General features: G+C 41.7%; 2 protein-coding genes across 2 annotated transcripts in view; one reads left to right on the top strand and one right to left on the bottom strand.

The window, feature by feature from the left end:
* Positions 1-17,358, bottom strand: part of LOC100479262 (olfactory receptor 2AG2) — an 84,005-nt gene extending 66,647 nt beyond the window's left edge. Inside the window, exon 1 of the mRNA XM_034666490.1 lies at positions 17,230-17,358. The gene's annotated coding sequence lies outside the window, so the exon portion shown is untranslated. The remainder of the gene's footprint in view (positions 1-17,229) is intronic.
* MRPL17 (mitochondrial ribosomal protein L17) lies at positions 17,241-18,804 on the top strand. The gene is made up of 3 exons (XM_034666492.1): positions 17,241-17,501; positions 17,833-17,901; positions 18,247-18,804. Exons 1-3 carry the CDS (start codon positions 17,328-17,330, stop codon positions 18,520-18,522), a joined length of 519 nt encoding a protein of 172 aa, XP_034522383.1. The 5' UTR covers positions 17,241-17,327; the 3' UTR covers positions 18,523-18,804.
* Positions 18,805-19,599: the final 795 nt, after the last annotated feature.

Here is a 19,599-nt window from a genome sequence, read left to right as displayed (position 1 = left end):
TTTCCTTGCTTTTCCCTTGCTTCCCATTCTAACTATAAATATCTTTCTTACAGCCTCCCATCTTATTTGAGGCCCTAGAGTTCAATCATGTGAATTCCTGCTGAAGCTACATAGAGGTTGTAGTCCCTTTGCTTACCACCAGATGGTGGTAAAGAGCTTTATTAGGCTAATTGACTGATTTGTCAACTTCTGCGCTGTTGACATTCAGGGCCAGTTAATTCTTTACTGGCGGGTGGGGGGGGGTCTGTCCTATGCATTATAGGATGTTTAGCAGCATCCCTGGCCTTTACCCATTAGATGCTAGGAGCACTCCCTACAGTCATGACAACCAAATATTTGTTCAGACATTGCCAAATGTCCCTGGAATATTTGGATTCTTTGGTACTATGCAATAAGACCCTGAAGGGTTTTGAATAAAAAGAATAGAAGAGAGAAAGAGAATGAGATTTTGATGACTTTTTTGTTATTTTATTATCATCATGTTAGCTTTGTTGATTTTTAAAAAATAACATTTATTCATTGAAAAAATTACAAAAATATGGAAAAATATTTAAAAGGGAAATTTAAAACACACAAAATCCCACCACTCAGATTAACTTCTGTGAACATTTAAATGACCACCCTTCAAGGCATATGGACACATATTTAAATACATACAATTTGCATGTATGGTAATGTATAGTACACATGCTCTCCTATAATCTCCTTTTCCACTCAAAATCTATAATAGACACCTTTCAAAATCAACAATATGGCATATTTTAATGCCTGTGTAATATCCCTTTGTATGTAATTAATCATGTCTCTACTGGAAGGCAACCAGGTTCCTAAATATTCACAATTATAAATACCATTGTAATTAATACCCTTGAACATAAACATTTTTGCACAGCCTGAGATTGACAGTTTCACACTCAACATTTCTGTGTATCTAGAATTTTGCCAGGACCCAGAGCTTTACAAAGTAAATTACACATAGATCTTATTCCAAGGACGTACACAGACTGGTAGAGAAAAATGAACACAGGACAAAATAAATGTGATAAATGGGATAGAAACGCAAGGTGGAAATGTTGACAAAAATGAAGAGAATATAAGTAATTGCACATCTGGGATGGTTTCAAGGACGTCGGCCTAGAAACTCAGTATAAAAGTCTCAGTCTCTCAATACCATATATAGAAAACCCTGAAGACTCCACCAAAAACTATTAGAACTGATAAAAGAATTCAGTAAAGTCATGGGATACAAAATCAATGTACAGAAATCTGTTGTATTGCTATACACTAATAATGAAGCAATAGAAAGTGAAATTAAGAAAGCAATCCCAGGGCACCTGGGTGGCTCAGTCATTAAGCATCTGCCTTCGGCTCAGGTCATGATCCCAGGGTCCTGGGATCGAGCCCCGCATGGGGCCCCTGCTCCCCTGGGAGCCTGCTTCTTCCTCTCCCACTCCCCCTGCTTGTGTTCCCTCTCTCGCTGGCTGTCTCTCTATCAAATAAATAAATAATATCTTTAAAAAAACAAAAAGAAAGAAAGAAAGAAAGAAAGAAAGAAAGAAAGAAAGAAAGCAATCCCATTTATAATTGCACCAAAAACAATAAAATATTTAGGAATAAGCTGAACCAAGGAGGTGAAAGATCTAAACTCTGAAAACTATAAAACACTGATGAAAGAAATTCAAGATGACACAAAGAAATGGAAAGACATTCTATGCTCATAGGCTGGAAAAATAATTATTGTTAAAAAGTCTATACTACCCAAAGCAATCTACATATTTAATGCAATTCCTATCAAAATACCAACAGCATTTTTCACAGAACTAGAACAAACAATCCTAAAATTTGTATGGAACCATAAATGACTCTGAATAGCCAAAGCAACCTTGAAAAAGAAAAACAAAGTTGGGGGCATCATAATTCTGGACTTTAAGCTACATTACGAAGCTGTAGTCATCAAGACAGCATGGTCCTGGCACAGAAACAGACACATAGACCAGAAATAAACACACAATTGTATGGTCAATTAATCTTCAACAAAAGTGGAATGAATATACAATGCATAAAAGATAGTCACACACAACAGTCACACATGGTATTGGGAAAATTGGACAGCAACATGCAAAAGAATGAAATTGGACCACTTTTTTTCACAATACACAGAAATAAACTACATCAAAATAAAGACCTTCCACACAGCAAAGGAAATAATAAACAAAACCAAAAAACAACCTACTAAGTGGGAGAAGATATTTGCAAGTGACATGTCCAATACAGGGTTAGTTCCAAAATATATAAAGAAAGTATAAAACTCAATACTCCCAAAATAAATAATCTAATTAAAAATGGGCAGAAGACACAAATAGACATTTCCTGAAAGAAGATATAGAGATGGCCAACAGACACATGAAAAGATGCTCAACATCACTCATCATCAGGGAAATGCAAATCAAAACTACAATGAGATATCACCTCATACCTGTCAGAATGGCTAAAATCAACAACACAAGAAATAAGCATTGGTGAGGATGTGGAGAAAAAGGAACCCTTGTGCATTGTTGGTGGGAATGCAAACTGTTGCAGCCACTTTGGAAAACAGTATGGAGGTTCCTCAGAAAGTTAAAAATAGAACTACCCTACAATCAAGCTATCACACTACTAAGCATTTACCCAAAAAATGCAAAAACACTAATTCAAAGGGATACAAGCATCCCGATGTTTATAGCAGCTTTATTTACAACAGCTGCATCATGGAAGCAGTCCAACTGTCCATCAAGAGATGAATGGATAAAGAAAATGGGGGTATATATACAGATACATGTAATGGAGTATTACTCAGCCATAAAAAAGAATGAAATTTTGTCATTCACAACAACATGGATGGAGCTACAGAGAATAATGCTAAGAGAAATAAGCCAGTCAGAAAGACTAATATATAATTTCACTCATATGTAGCATTTAAGAAATGAAACAAATGGGAAAAGTGGAAAAAACCAAGGAAGAGACTCTTAACTATAGAGAACAAATTGATGGTTACCAGAGGGAAGTTGGGTGGGAGGTGGCGGATGGGTGAAATAGGTGATGGGGCTTAAAGAATACACTAATCATGATAAGCACTAAGTAATGTATAGAATTGCCAAATCACTATGTTGTACACCTGAAACCAATATAACATTGTATGTTAACTATATTGGAATTAAAATTTAAGACAATAAAAATAGTCTCAGCTTGTTTTTCTTCAAGTGCTTGTTTATAACAACCATTTGTTTAAATGTCTATTTCCTGGGACACCTGGGTGGCTCAGTTGGTTAAGCATCTGCCTTTGGCTCAGGTCATGATCCTAGCGTCCTGGGATCAAGTCCTGCGTCATGCTCTTTGCTCAGCAGGGAGCCTGCTTCTCCCTCTGCCTCTGCCTGCTGCCCCCCTGCTTGTGCTCTGTCTCTCTCCCTCTGACAAATAAAATAATAAATAAATGAATAAATAAATAAATAAATAAATAAATAAATAAATAAATAAATAAATAATTTCCCTGTTTCCCCTGCTCCCTGAGTGCAGGCTAGAGCCAACTTTTTCTTCTGAGCATACCCTGTATTTATCAGAGCCTCATACTTATTCAATCTTCAATAAAGTTTTGTTGAATGGAGATATTTTTTTAAAACTTTCCTGCCTGGAGAGCATTCTTCTAAAAAAAAAAGGAAGGAAGAATCATATAGGAGCAAGTGGGCTATGGATATAAGTTTAAGTTCCCTCCCAACTCCCCAAACTCAAAGACAAACCAGGAAAAAGGGATGAGAAAAAGAAGGGAAAAGAAGAGAGAAAGATAAGGTGTTCTTTCCTTTTCTGAAAAGAAAGAAATCTGAATGGCCTTGCAGAAGGGCAATTTGGGATGAATCCTAAGTCATATACTACAACTTAAATGATGTAAAGAAATACTTTACTCTCCTTATTTTATTCTGTAATCTAATATCCCTCCCAAATCCCTATCCACTGGTTACCAGGAGTAAATAATTAATCAGTTTCAATCTAGTTCAAACTTGATCCAATCTGACATTTAGGAAGTGTTTGATCTTTATTGGATAATATAATGCTTGATCACTTAGAGAGCCTCTCCTTTCCCGGCATCTCTCCCCAAAAAGTACAGTGCTAAGAATGTACGCTTCTGTAATCTCCTGGCATGGAGAAGAGACTCAAGTGTTCTTGTGGTGGCTGCCACCTGCTGGTATCTGGAACACTGTCCTTTATGCACCTAACTGCTGAGCATTTTGCAGGATGCTGCCGCTGAATTGGCTAGTTAACACAGAGTCTAGACTTTTGGCAAGGACAATGTTCCTGAGCTACTGATGCTATACCAAGGATTCTTCTGGCTGCAGAACATGAAGTTTACTGTCACATCTTCCACCTCAAAAGTTGACCCAGCAAGCCATTTCAGGGTTGAATCAACTCACTCTGTTATGGTAGGCATATGACAGCCCAATGGGCTTCAACTAAGCATCCACAGAACATAAAAACTCAGCGCATCTAGAGGCGCCTGGGTGGCTCAGTCATCGGGCATCTGCCTTCAGCTCAGGTCACAATCCCGGCGTCCTGGGATTGAGCCCCATGTCTGTGTGGGCTTCCTGCTCAATGAGGAGCCTGCTTCTCCCTCTCCAGCTCCCCCCGCTTATATTCCCTCTCTCACTGTCTCTCTCTGTCAAATAAATAAATAAAATCTTTAAAAAAAAGAAAGAAAGAAAACCTTCAGGACATCTTTATAAAGTTAAACCCCAGGGCCTCCCTCTACCCAACCATGTGACTGCATACTACATTTCTGTGACTGAGTCCTAAAGTTAATACATGGCAAAATCCACTCTGGACATCAAAGACTAATATTACTTCAGGCTTATTTCTTTCTATATTTCAAAATTCTAATCTCCTTCCTGACAAATGAATGCCTCTGATGGACTAAAGAAAAACCCTAATCACACCGCCTTCATCCACATCCTCAACCCCAATTTTGTTGTGTCTGATTACTACAAAGCCTGTGCTTTTTAACTTCACCTGAGTGTTTTGTGATAATTCATTGAGCTGTACACATGTAACTGTGTGGTTTTTTTAGTGTAACTTATATTTTAGTTAAAAAAAGAAAGAGGCAGAAAAGCTATATTCTTTTATAGGCATCTGACTCACTAAGGGTTATTTCTCCCTGATAGGTGTTGTATTGATGAACAAACACCCCCCCCAAACATGTTCATACCCTAATCCCCAGAACCTGCAAACATGTTAACTTACATGACAGAAAGAATTTTGCAGATAAGATTAAAGATTTTGAGGTGGATAATTTTGGATTATCCAGGTGTGCCCAGTGTAATCACAGGGTCCTTACAAGAGGGAGGCAGGAGGGTCAAAGGTGGAATGATGCACGTGAGAAAAACTTGCCTGGCCATTGCTGGCTTTGATGATGGAAGTGGGTTATGGAACATTACCAACATCCCAGAATCCATCCCCACTCACCCGATCACCCTCAATCATGCCCTCTTCTCATCACTATACCTTCTCTACTCCTGAGGTTCAACCATAGATTAATCCTGGTTTTGAATAGGCGATTGGAATGATACAGTGTATGTGTTGTGTGTCTAACTTCCTTCACTCAACATTGTGAGATTTATCTACGTTGCTAAGTGAGGCTATAGTTCATTTTCATCATTGTATAGTATCCCATTATATGACAATGATGCAATTTATTTACTCATTATACTACTGATGGACATTTGGGTTGTTTCCAGCTCGGGTATATTTTTAATAGTACTGCTATAAGCACTCTTACATATGTCCTTTGTTGTCTGTCTATACACATTTACATTAGATATCTACTAGGAGTAGAACTGCTAGGTCACAGTAGAAGACCACCTATCTATATCCTATATATAGCTTCAACTTCAGTAGAGAACACCAACCAATTTTTTAAGTTGCTGTGCCAATTTATATCCCTACTAGCCATGTACGAGAGAGTTCCAGTTGCTTTTCATATTTACAACACTTACAGGGGAGTGCACAGGGAAAATGAAGTATTATCAGTCTTTTTAGTTTTAGACATTCTAGGTGTGTAACACTATCTCAATCTAATTTTGATATTTGTTTCCCCGATTACTACGAGGTTGTGCATCTTCTCATGCTTTATTGACTATTTGGATATTCACTTTTATAAAGTGCCTGCTCAAGTCTTTTGTCCATTTTTATTTTGTGAGGATTTTATAGGAGTTTTCTTGTTTGTTTTACATATTCTACACAGAAGCCCTTTGTCAGTTATATGTGTTGCATACATGGCTTCTGTAGGGCCAAGGGCAGGCTGCCTCAAGACGCCCCATTTTGGCATATTGATTATTTTAAAAAGTTACTGAGCACCTGTGCAAGAAAAACACTCAGACTCTCCTCTGTTCTGTTGAAAGCAGAAAATACATCTCCCATATGAAGGGTGCCTCCCTGTACCAGGAGGTAAAGAGACATCCTTATCACTAGAGATGGGAAATTTGGAGCTGAGAATGCTACATAAACAACCCTTGTTACTTTTTACTAATTTAATATCTCAGCCCAAATTCTGTTTAGAATTCCTTTTTTTTTTTTTTTTAGATTTTATTTATTTGACAGAGACAGCCAGAGAGGGAACACAGTCAGGGGGAGTGGGAGAGGAAGAAGCAGGCTCCTAGTGGAGGAGCCTGATGTGGGGCTCAATCCCAGAACGCTGGGATCACGCCCTGAGCCAAAGGCAGATGCTTAACGACTGCGCCACCCAGGTGCCCCTAGAATTCCTTTAATTGAAGTTCCTAAAGTTAAGTTATCTTTGTCCTGTCAATTTCTCACAGATTTATTGTCTCTTTGTCTTAAAAATTATACAAACTCCCTGCCTTGGTTATTTCTTTAGGTTTCAACTGCATTATTGGGCCTCCGTGCACATGTAATAAAATTTTGGATTATTTTTGTCCTGTTGATCTATCACATGTCAAATTTTTAAATAGATTTTATTTATATATTTATTTGAGAGAGAGAGAGCAAGAGAAGGAGCAGGGGGAGGGGCACGGGGAGAGGGAGAAGCAGACCTCCCGCTGAGCAGGGAGCCTGATGTGGGACTTGACCCCAGGACTCCATCCCAGGACTCTGGGATCATGACCTGAGCTGAAGACAAGACGCTTACCTGACTGAGCCACCCAGGTGCCACTATTGCATGTAAATTTAATTCTTAGTCCATCTGGAAGTCTTTGAAAGGATAGAGAAGAATTTTTCTTTCCCTTCACTTCTCTGCCACAAAAATATGTATATAAAATTGAAATTTAAATATCAATTGATTTCTTATGGATTAAGTTATCATTTCCATTTTTGTTAGTACACAACAAAATATTTCGTAAATCTGTGATAAATAAGTCTTAAAGAGTAAATTGTTACTGAAAATATATCACCCAAAGAAATGAATGGGCAGGGTTTTTTTAATTAGTTCATGTATCCTTAGACAAATAATACCCAATGCTAAAGTGAGACTGAGTTCAGTGGAGATTAACAGCAAAAAAAAAAAAAAAAGAAAAGAAAAAGAAGAAGAAGATGATGATGAAGACGACAAAGAAGGTATAGGGCCACTTGGAAGAGCAGGGTGTAAGAAGGTATATTAATTATTGTTGTTCAGGCCATTTTTACAGAATTAATACATTCAAGTAAATCTAAATATCTTAAGTAGATGGTAGGAATGAATAAATGACCAGAGAATTAGTTGAAAAATGACAGCAATCAAAAGAGGTTAGTCAGAACAAAAATGATATGCATTCACAGTACCCAAACTTTAGTCAAAAGCCAATGAAAGAACTTTATGGTATTCAACTTTTACCTCGATAAAGCTGTTTGGTTTTTTTAAAGTGAATTAAGGGGCGCCTGGGTGGCAGAGTCGGTTGAATGTCTGACTCTTGGTTTTGGCTCAAGTCCCGATCTCAGGGTTGTGATATTAAGCCCCACATCAGCATGGAGTCTGCTCAAGTTCCTCTCTTTCTCTTCCTCTGCCCCTTCCCCTCAACCCATGGATGCACATGTTCTCTCTCTCTCAAATAAAACTTTTTTTAAAAAAATAAAAAGCCAATTAAAATATTTCTTCTATGAATCTGAATAAATGTTCCTGATAATTACCTTCAATATATATTGCTTTCCTTTTAGATGCAACATTAAACTATAAGAAATAAACAATTTTCATCTTCTAATTCCTGAAATTATATGAAATATGCAACTGTCAGGGAGCAAGAATCCCTGTCCCCTCAGATTCTTCTAGCTAGACTAAGAATCAAATAACATGAGACATATTAACAGGAGAAAATCAAATTTAATAGTGTATATACAGGGAATCCACACAGACATGGAAATTCCAAAGACACTCAAGCAAAATGAGGTGTATGTGTGTATACGTGTGTGTGTGTGTGTGTGTGTGTGTGTGTGTATAGAGAGAGAGAGAGAAAGAGAGAGTGTGTATATATATATCATTTCTGAACTAAGGAGAAAGAGGTAGGGATCTGGGATTTCAAAGGAAAGGAATGCACTTCACAGGGTGATAAGAAGAGCAGATGGGTAGTTGGGAAGCTGGCAGCAGAGTAGGATGACCCTAGACTCTATCGAATCATCCTAATTGCCCCAGAAATCAACCTGAAGATTGGCAGAACAAACTCCACAACCAAAGGAAGAGAAGAGGAAACACTGAAGAAGGTAGGAAGTGTGGAGAGATGGTTTGGGAGAGAAACAGATAGTGGCTGCTGCAGTGGGGAGAGCGCCACAGTCACAGAGAAGAGCAAGAGACAGACTAACACACAAGGGAGTGCACGGGGAAAATGATTTCCCATAGCAACTGGCTAGGAAAGTGAGAGGGGCTGCATTTTGTGACTTCTGGCAACTAGTGGGGCTTAAAGACTGAAGTTGTTTATTTTTTAAATTTTATTCATTTATTTGTCAGAGAGAGAGAACGCACATGCACAGAAGCAATGAGAGTGGCAGGCAGAGGGAGAAGCAGGGTCCCCACCGAACATGGAACCTGATGCGGGACTCGATTCCAGGACCTTGGGACCAATGACCTCGGCTGAAGGTAGACACCCAACCAGCTGAGCCACCCAGGCATCCCTAAAGCCTAAAGTTGTAAAGGTCCCTGGGCTTGGCTTCGGAGAGTCCAGAAGCACTGGGACTGCTCTTAGAAGGCAGGCAAACAGCCGCAGACATTCAGCCTGGACACAGCAATCTAAAGAGCACCTAGGCCACAAAGTGGGGAGAATATTTGCTTATCTCCAAGCATGTCCCAGAGAGGAAGTGTTAACAGAGAGGCCCCTCCAGGAACAAAGGAACTGGCAGCTGCCCTTTCCCTCCTCCAGCCCTCAGCATAAGCACAGGGCCACCATCGGAAACCAGCACAGCGCCTAACTTGCTTACACCAGGCCCTGACCCCTTGCATTCTAGTGGAACTGTCCCTCCTAGGATGCTTGCTTGAGTACCAGCGGGAGGGAGGGGACTCCCCCATAAGATGGGCCCAACCCCTGCCAATACCTCATCTCCCAACATGGAAATTTTGTGAGGCCTTGGTTCCTGTGGCAGCACTAGTGACAGGTCTCATTTCACAAGGAGACCAGAACACAACGAGTTAAAACCATCACATTCAGGCGAGGGACCAAACACTGCCCCCAGCAGGCACGGAGGGCCTCTGCAGATGACTGGCCTGCCGGATAGAGCAACCCAGAACACAACTGCAGAACACATGCCAGGCAAACATTGGGAATGATCCTGGAAGGACCAGGTCCTGGAGAACACAGTACACTGCACTGCAGAGCACTACAGGACTTCTTCTTCATAAAGCCATTACCCTCAAGAACAGGAGATGCAGCTCACTTTCCTAACACACACCAACAGGCACAGAGAGTGAAACAGATATAAGTAACATGCCTCATGGAGAATTTAAAGCAATGATCATAAGGATACTCAACGGATTTGAAACAAGCATGAAGGACATCAGTGAGACCATTAACACAGAGATACACAATAATGTACCAGAGATAAAAGGCTCAATAAAAGAAATGAGAAACACGCTTGATGGAATGAACCCCAGGCTGGAAGAAGCAGAGGAACAAATTAATGACCTAGAAGACAGAGTAATGGAAAGTAATCAAGCTGAACAAAAGAGAGAAAAAAGAATTATGCAAAATGAGAATAGACTTAGGAAACTCCGTGACTCCATCAAACCTAGTAACATTTCTATTACAGGAGTCTCAGGAGAAGAGAGAAAAGGGGGCAGAAAATTTATTTGAAGAGATAATAGCTAAAAACTTCTCTAATATGGGAAAGGAAACAGATATCCAGGAGGCACAGAGAACCCCCAACAAAATCAACAAAAGCAGATCCATACCAAGACATATTGTAATTAGGGGCGCCTCTGCCTTCGGCTCAGGTCATGATCCCAGGGTCTTGGGATTGAGCCCTGCATTGGGCTCCCTGCTTGGCGGGAAGCCTGCTTCTCCCTCTCACACTCCCCTTGCTTGTGTTCCCTCTCTTGCTGTCTCTCCCTGTCAAATAAATAAAAATAAAATCTTTTTTTTTAAAAAAGGACATATTGTAATTAAAATGGCAAAATGTAGTGATAAAGAAAAAATTTTGAAAGCAGCGAGACAAAAGATGGTTACATATAACGGAAACCCCACAGGGCTGTCAGCAGATTTTTCAGCAGATGGAATCACTGAATTATTATATTGCACACCTGAACCTAATATAAAACTGTATGTTAACTATACTAGAAATAAAATAAACTAAAAAGTAAAAAAAAAAGAGCAGATGTTTGGTAATGAGATGTTTGCCCTGCCATACAGATAGGTAACTCAGATAAAATTCATCTCTGTTAATAATTCTTATTCTGGGAAAGACCCCCAATTTAGATTTTTCTGCATGATTAAGGTAGGGACAAAACTTTCTTTTGAGCACACAGGGTCTCAAGTATCTTCAGCTGAAAATAACCCACATGCCAAAGTGGCACATGGGGGAGGGGGGGTGACTGTCCTGAACACCTTCACAACTGAGACTTAAGTGAATAAAGATACTCATTGAGTTTTTTTTCATTACTGAAATTAATGAAAACACAGAACACATTTTGTAGAAGGTTATTTCTCAGCATGATTGTGTGTGTGTGTGTGTGTGTGTGTGTGTGTGTGTGTGTGTGAGAGAGAGAGAGAGAGAGAAAGAGAGAGTGCGAGTGCATGGGTACAAACACAAGCAGGGGGACGGGCAGAGGGAGAAAGGGGCAAAGAATCAAGAAAGCTCCACATTCAGCACAGAGCCCAATGTGGGGCTTCATCTCACAACCTTGAGATCATGACCTGAGCTGAAATCAAGAGTCCAACACTTACTTAACTAAGCCACCCAGGCCCGCCCAGCGTGATCTTAATAAATCTTGAATATTCTAATCCTGAGACAGATTAGATAAACAGGCTTTTTACTCAGGGAACAGTGTACCGTAATAAGATTCAAGATGGGCAAAAGGAATGGCTTTATTTTTTTTAAAAACGAGAGAAGAGTCGACATGAAAAGTGAGGTGGGAAAAAAGAACCAAAATGCTATTTCTACCTCAGACATATACCCAGGCAAATCAATTTTAGAAGGGACATATGGAGGTTTAGGACCTGGTAAAAATTACCTTAAAACTATCCATACAAGGGGTCATCTGGGTGGCTCAGTTAAGCATCTGCCTTCAGCTCAGGTCATGATCTCAGGGTCCTGGGATCAAGCCCTGTGTTGGGCTCCCTGCTTGGCAGGAAGTCTGCTTCTCCCTCTCCTTCTGCCACTCCCCCTTGCTCATTCTCTCCCAATCTCTCTCTCTCTCTCTCAAATAAATAAATATTTTTAAAAAATTATCCATACATGTGTATCTCGGGCAGAGTCATTGTGTACCCCTAGTGGTGTACATAACTCCTTTTAAAAATAGCTTTCCTAGAATATAAATGCTATGAATGCAGGAACTGAGTGTGATTTTTTAAAAATATTTTATTTATTTATTTGACAGAGAGAGAGAGAGACAACCAGTGAGAAAGGGAACACAAGCAGGGGGAGTGGGAGAGGAAGAAGCAGGCTCCCAGCAGAGCAGAGAGCCCGATGCCGGGATCAATCCCATGACCCTGGAATCACACCCTGAGCTGAAGGCAGAGACCCAACGACTGAGCCACCCAGGCACCCCTGGGTGTGATTTTTTTTTTTCCATTGCTTGTGTTGGATATTTTCTGTTTGCCTCCCTAGATATACTTTCCATCCTTCTCTGTCCCAGTCTGTATATCCTGACACTGGGCTCCTTGCCTGAAATAATCCATTTTTTTAACTTCCTTGTCTCACCCTCCTTCTGCCTATAGAAGTCTTCCATTTTATACAACTCTTCAGAGCTCCTTTCTCTTTGCTAGATGGGGTCCTGCTATATTCATGAATTATTGAGTAAAGCCAATTGGATCTTCAAATTTACTTGACTGAATTTTGTTTTTTAACACAACCAATGTACCAGCCACATAGTAAATCCTCAATAAATACCTATCAAGTGAAAGACAAAGGGAGGGATAAATAATTGTTCCAGGTAAAGGTGAAATCATCCAGGGACACAGCCAAAAAAAAAAAAAATCTAAATTCTTTTTTAAACTTATATTAAACAGACAGACTTAAAAATATTTTTTAAAAAAGCACAACATTAGGCTGGAGGTAGAGCAATAGGAGTGGGAGAGGAGATGCTTGAGTCATAGTCCTTCCCTGACCTTGAAGGACCTTATAATCCCAGCAGCAGGCAGTTCATCTCACTAATAATACAAGGAAATGAAGCAGGGAGGGGAAAGAACACCACATGAAGAGAGTAAGCCAAGCTGGAAACAGCTAGTCATCATTTCCAAAGGGAAACATCACCACAGATGGTTATGCTGATTTCTGTCCAAACTCCATGTCTCTCTACAGCCCTGGACCACCTCAACTTTAGATGCATATATATCAGTAACTTATTTTCCTAAATTCAACTGCTTACAAGGTGTCTTGTTTCCATCTGGGATGTGTTTGACTTACAGTTATCCTCAATATCCTAAGGACCCTAATTGTGGAAAACTCATTCTGATTCTAATAGGATCACAATTCTATCTGATACCAGACATGGGCCCTATCTTTGTCTAATCCTTCCCAGAACGTTGGATCCAAAGAGGTTTTAAGACCCTGACCTGAAAGTAAAACACATATCAAGAACCAGGACCTATGATACTTCCAGACATTCAGGATTCTAGGGATAGAACCACAAGTTGGCTTAGGGTCTAACTGACAATTGCTTCCCACCATCATCACCACATCCCTTGCTGAACTCCCTGTACTGGCTCCCAGGACATTGCTTCACGGGAACTTCAACAGAATAGGATGCAGTCATTCAGAGTACAGGAAAAAAGATTATTTCTCTACTTAAGACACTTCTGACACCAAATATGTGGGTTTTCCACACCAGGCAATTCTCTAATTTTTTAAAGACACCACCTGGGGGTCCTACAAGCCAATTCTGATACTAACTACCTGGTTAGCATAGACCCCATAGGTTAAGGGCTCAGTCCCCCACTTCAAGCGCCAATTGCAAGTCCCAGGTTGTCACCTATAAAATGGGGGTTCCCATGATCACCTTCTCAAATTCGGTAATTTGCTACAATGGCAGGGAAGCACTTTTACTTACTATTACTGGTTTATATAAAAGGTAAAACTCAGAAACAGCCAAATGGAAGAGATGCATAGAGCAAGGTATATAGTAAGGGGTTCAGAACTTCCATGCCCTCTGTGGGCATGCTAAACCTCCCAGCACTTCAATGCGCTCACCAAGCAGAAGCTCCCCAAACCCCATTGTTTAGGGATCTTATGCAGGCAAATTGACTAAATCATTGGACACTGGTGATTAGGTCAATCTCCAACTTCCCCAGAGGAAGGGAAAGCACCAACCCTCCAATCACTCTAATCACTCTAATCACATGGTTAGTTCCTCTGTTAACCAGCCCCCCTCCTCCAAGAGTCACCTCATTAGCATAAATTCAGGTACGATTGAAAGGGGCTTTTATGATAACAAAAGACACTCTCATTCCCATCACTCAGGAACTCTTCACTCTGTGACAGGAACCTGGACAAAGACTATATACACACATATTATATCACAACATCACACTGGGATAGTTGGGTAGTCTGCAGTAGTGTGGGCAAGTCCAACCCCCTTCTTCCAGCAGAAGCTATGAAATTTCATGTATAACAATTTTCCATAGACTGGGGTCTTTCTTCTTCAGCTGCTGCAGAATACTGCTTGGGGCTACTTTTTTCATCTTTGCCAGACTAGCTACAGTCACTACCAACACGGCCTCAGGGGCTCAACTTGGATTCTCAACAGAGTTACTCCCAGCCCTGGCTCACTCAGAATACTCAGATTCATCTGAGAACCTTCCTTGGAGGCTCAGCTGGACACTCAGAACCATTTGGTATCTGCTGGGGAGGTAGGAGCAATCTGCCCTTCTTCAAGCAGGAGGAGGTGAACTATCCGTAAAGGTTTTTAAAATAGTAATAAGACTAGGGGTGCCTGGATGGCTCAGTAGGTTAAACATCTGCCTTCGGCTCACGTCATGACCCCAGGACCCTAGGATTGACCCCCAGGTCTGGCTCCCTGATCAGCAGGGTGTTGGCTACTCCCTCTGACCCGCCCCCCCTTCATGTGCACTCACTCTCTATCAAATAAATAAAATCTTTAAAAAAAAAAAGAAAGTTTTATCACCACAGTGATAAAACTAACCAAAAGTCAACCTGATTTTTATCACCTTACACAACAATGCTAAACAGTGTTAGTGATACAATAATCCTCACATAAAAAATCTTTTTTTGGTCTAAATCCTAGTTGTTATGCTTACTGCTGAGTTATAATAATATCTACGTAGGCTTCAAATTATCACTTTTTAAATTAATTCACTAACAAATATTTTATTCTACATGAAAAGTTAATTTGAGGAACTATCAATTACACAAATTCGGCCACATGTTACTTTTTACAGTAAATTCATAAGAATTTATGACCTTCCAAATTCACTTCTGGTGCATTTTGGACTCTAACCCTTCCAGCAAAACTATAGCCCTACTTTTAAAACAGTAAATTTAAAATAAACAATTTTATTTGCACAAGATTTTTCTTTTCCAAGTTATTTTTTTTTAAAGATTATTTATTTATTCGACAGAGATAGAGACAGCCAGCGAGAGAGGGAACACAAGCAGGGGGAGTGGGAGACGAAGAAGCAGGCTCATAGCGGAAGAGCCTGATGTGGGGCTCGATCCCATCACGCCGGGATCACGCCCTGAGCCGAAGGCAGACGCTTAACCGCTGTGCCACCCAGGCGCCCCCCAAGTTATTTTTTTAATTAATGTATCAGATAAGGCCCAACACAAAAATATCTGCAAACCACCAGAATAAGCCTTGAACAACACACAGTAAAACACCAAGGTTTAAAATTGTTCCATGAATACCAGCTCACAGAAATTGTGGAGAAAGCTATTAACAATGCAACAACAAAATGTAAGGAAACTGACAGGAAAAAAGAATCAAAATTTGAGTACTGCCAGAAGAAACAAGAGATGATGGCTTTCATGGACAAAAATAATAAAGGACAATGCTTGATGCTGTACGTTTTCACAAAGTGGACATTTCTTCTAAACTAATGCATCAAATAATGTCAGTGTCAGTTCATGTTCTCTTGACTTATGCAGAAGAAAATCTTCACAAGATTTTACCACTAGGAATTTATGATGAATTTTCAATTGTGGAAATCCTGAAAGCTGCAAGAATTGATCCCAAAGAAATAAGACACGACAATATTGTAATTTCTGGAATTTATTGTGAAACAGGATTTGTATAAATTTATGCCAACATATCCATATGTTTAAGACTTTTCCTAACTACTTCAGACAAAAGAAACTTTTCAAAATTAAAATTAACAGGAAGTGTTCTCTGGTCACCAAAGAGCGAGGACAGAGTTACAAATCTAAGTGTGCTATCTACTGAACATATGTTATTAGTCTCCAAAGCCCTAGGAGACTAATACACTGGTCGACAATTTATTGTCTCATAGTCCTGAAGGCTGGAAGTCCAAAATCAATGTGACAGCTGGGCCATGAATTCTTTCAAGGATCTAGGGAAAATTTTGTTCCATGTCTTTCTCTTAGTTTCAGGTGTTTGCCAGCGATCCTTGGCTTCCAACTGCCTAACTAGGATCTCTGACTTCTTGGTCACGTGGCATTCTCCCTGTGTGTCTCTAGTCTTCACATGGTTGTCTTCACTCCGTGGTGTATGTCTCTCCACTTGAGGTTTTTCTGTTTTTTGTTTTTCTTTTTGAGGACACCAGTCATTTGGATTAGATGCCCACTTGACTCCAGTATGACCTCATCTTAATAATTAATTGCAACTGCAATAACCCTATTTCCAAATAAAGTCATATTCTGAGGGGAGTGCGGTGGAGGTTGGGAGGGGTTTGGACTTAACATATCTTTGGAGGGGGCAGGGGAAAACACAATTCAACCCACAACAAGGAGTGATTTGGACATAGTGCAAATTTGCAGACATTAAGACTCAAAAACAGAAACTAGAACGTTACTGCACATTAACACAAATGCACTGGTATGTTTTTCACCTTTTCAAAAAACACACGGATGAAATTAAAAACTATTAACCCGTTACTTTTCCTTTTACTGCTGTACTTTCTAACTGGGAGGGTTACTATATGTACTTCAACAAAAGAAAATGTTCAGTTAACTGCGCTTCTTCTCTGAGCATCATTGCTATTCGTTTCATTTCCCCATTATTACGGAAAATAATTTTGTGACCAAAAAACGCGCTCAGGGTGTCAGACCCGCGGGCTGGCCACCGCTCGGACCTGGCAGGACCGCCGGCTACAGCGCCCCGACCCGTCCGGCAGGCCCTTCCCCTCAGATACTCACTTTCCCAGCAGGCTCCGCGGCGGAGCCTCCCGTCGCCCTAGAGGCCACGAGATGACTGACGCAGCCCAAAAGAAACTCGACGGCCGCTTCGTCTCACACTAGGGGGCGCCTGGGTCCCCCGCCCGACAAGGAGCGCCTCAGGCCCGCCCCGCTCGCCTCTGGAAGAAGCCAACACCTCTTCTCTGCCCTCCCCCAGATTGCCAACGAGGCAGGCTCTGATACTCATGCGCAAACACGTCCACCACGCACCTAGGTATGGCGCATGCGTCCTCCCAAAGCCGTCTCCTCGGCGTCTCCCTTCGAGTTTCCAGTTCCGGCCTCACAGGGGCGGAGAGAAACGAGGAAATATGCGGCTGTCGGTCGCCGCCGCCATTTCCCATGGCCGCGTATTCCGCCGTCTGGGCTTTGGTCCGGAGTCCCGCATCCACCTGTTGCGGAACTTGCTTACAGGCCTGGTGCGACATGAACGCATCGAGGCGTCCTGGGCGCGCGTGGACGAAATGAGGGGCTACGCGGAGAAGGTGAGGGGCGGGGCCACGCAAGGCGAGTGAGTTGGGGGCGGGACCCTTCTGTCGACCACGAGCGTCTGGCCTGAGATGCGGCTGGACTTGGAGGACAAGCGCGATAGCCCTGGCAATCCCCACCCAAAGTCTGACTCCCCTAGTACCCTGAGTTGACCCCTCTCCTCTGGCCCCTCAAATGGACGACAGTTAGAGCTGCGGAGTTAGTAGTGGCCTGAGTTAGAGGGATGCCTTGCTAGTGGAATGAATGGGGTGCTGCCCCGCATTAGACAAGTAAGATTGGCGCCTCCTTTCTTGCTCGGGGTGGATCAGTGATGTTATGTCCCCTCAGCTCATCGACTATGGGAAGCTGGGCGACACCAACGAACAAGCCATGCGCATGGCTGACTTCTGGCTTACGGTGAGTGCATCCTATCTCGCTTCCGAATCTCATCCTTTGCTGCCTGTGGGGGAGGGGGTGGTTAGAGGGAGGGGGAACTGGGCAGAATTAAGCTAAGACACTCACTTATAGACAAATATTGTGAACTAAATTAGAAAGGTGTGACCTAAGTTAGTTGAATGTTATGTGAATCAACCTGCACAGTTGCCTGTAACCCCTCTGTTTAACTTTGACTCTACCGCATTAGGGGGTGGGACAGTTTTGTGTGAATGTGTTTGGACCCCACTTTTGGAAGTGCTGAAAGTTAAATGTGTCTCCACGGTGGTGCCTGACTCTGCTCTCTCCTGGATAACTCTCCCTTTCTAGGAGAAAGACTTGATTCCAAAGCTGTTTCAAGTACTGGCCCCTCGGTACCAAGGTCAGAATGGGGGCTACACGAGAATGCTGCAGATCCCAAATCGGAGTAAGCAGGATCGGGCCAAGATGGCAGTGATCGAGTATAAGGGGAACTGCCTCCCACCCCTGCCCCTGCCTCGCAGAGACAGCAACCTTACACTTCTAAACCAGCTGCTTCAGGGGTTGCGGCAGGACCAGAAAGCAAGTATCCACGGCTCCCACACAGCTCAAACACCAGGGATTTAATTGGGGCCAGAGGGTGTGTGGCACGCTCATCAATGCCCATGATCACAGGCCTTTGGAGCTCTTTTAATCTCTTAAGAACTGGAGCTAGAGTTGTTAACGGACAGTGTTAATGGAGACAAGAACCTTCTGGGAGCCAGATAATCATCTTTGCAGTAGATAAAATTCCTTGTATAAATATATGTATGTATATGGGGTTTTTTTTCTGCTCGTGGGATTTCTGGGGAATGAGAACTATCCAAATGCTCAGTCTCCGTGGGCTAGTAAATTCACTGCTTGTGTTTCTGGCTCTTGTTCTGGGTTGTGTTTGGTTAGGACAATTTTGTTTTTCTTAATGCCAGTTTTTATGGGGCTTATATCCTATAATTCCAAACTGGACTCCAAAGGTGATTGAGTTTTGACATCTAGCATAGAGACTCAGCCCCTGGGATTTCTTAGAGAAAGATTACTTCCCGACAGGGTAGGAGAGTGAACATCTAAAATTGAATCTTCCATAATAATCTGGTACCTTAGGAAACTTCAGGGAACACTACAGCTATTTCTCTGTTTCTAGGCAGGATCACATATGGCCCTCATGTGCTCCCCTCAGCCCCAAATAGGCCTCAGAGGAGAGGATCTAAGAGCTCAGATGTACCACCTTTCTGGCCAAGCATTCAGTAAAGGATAAGCTCCTTCCTCTTGGAGTGGGAGTGGGGGGGTGGGAGAATAAAGAGAGGGTTTAGGTGGGAGGAGGGTTAGGAAGTTAAATATGCTGGGAATTTCCTGGAAGTTTTTATTGTTGTCAAAACTGGGCTTCTCTGGGAACTCAGAAAAGGGAAATCCGGCTTCAGAATGGCCAGAGCATATGAGAAGTAGGAAGCTCCTTGATATCCACTAATTATTGTGAAGCCGGTCTTAGCCCAGCCAGGCTGCCCATGCCTCAGGCTCAGAGGTTTGACTAGGGTAGTAGTCATGGAAGGCTTGGAACTCTCATCCCTGCCTGAACACTTGACGTCAAGGCCTGACAGTTCCCATATCTCTAGTACAGTGAAAAGAAGAGATTTTATCTTAGGTTGGATCTTCAGAGTGTATTTGGCCTGC

Source organism: Ailuropoda melanoleuca, chromosome 8 (assembly GCF_002007445.2).
Source record: "Ailuropoda melanoleuca isolate Jingjing chromosome 8, ASM200744v2, whole genome shotgun sequence".
Classification (NCBI taxonomy): domain Eukaryota; kingdom Metazoa; phylum Chordata; class Mammalia; order Carnivora; family Ursidae; genus Ailuropoda; species Ailuropoda melanoleuca.
Note: the sequence above shows the minus strand (reverse complement) of the source record. Positions and strands in the feature narration are given on the sequence as shown.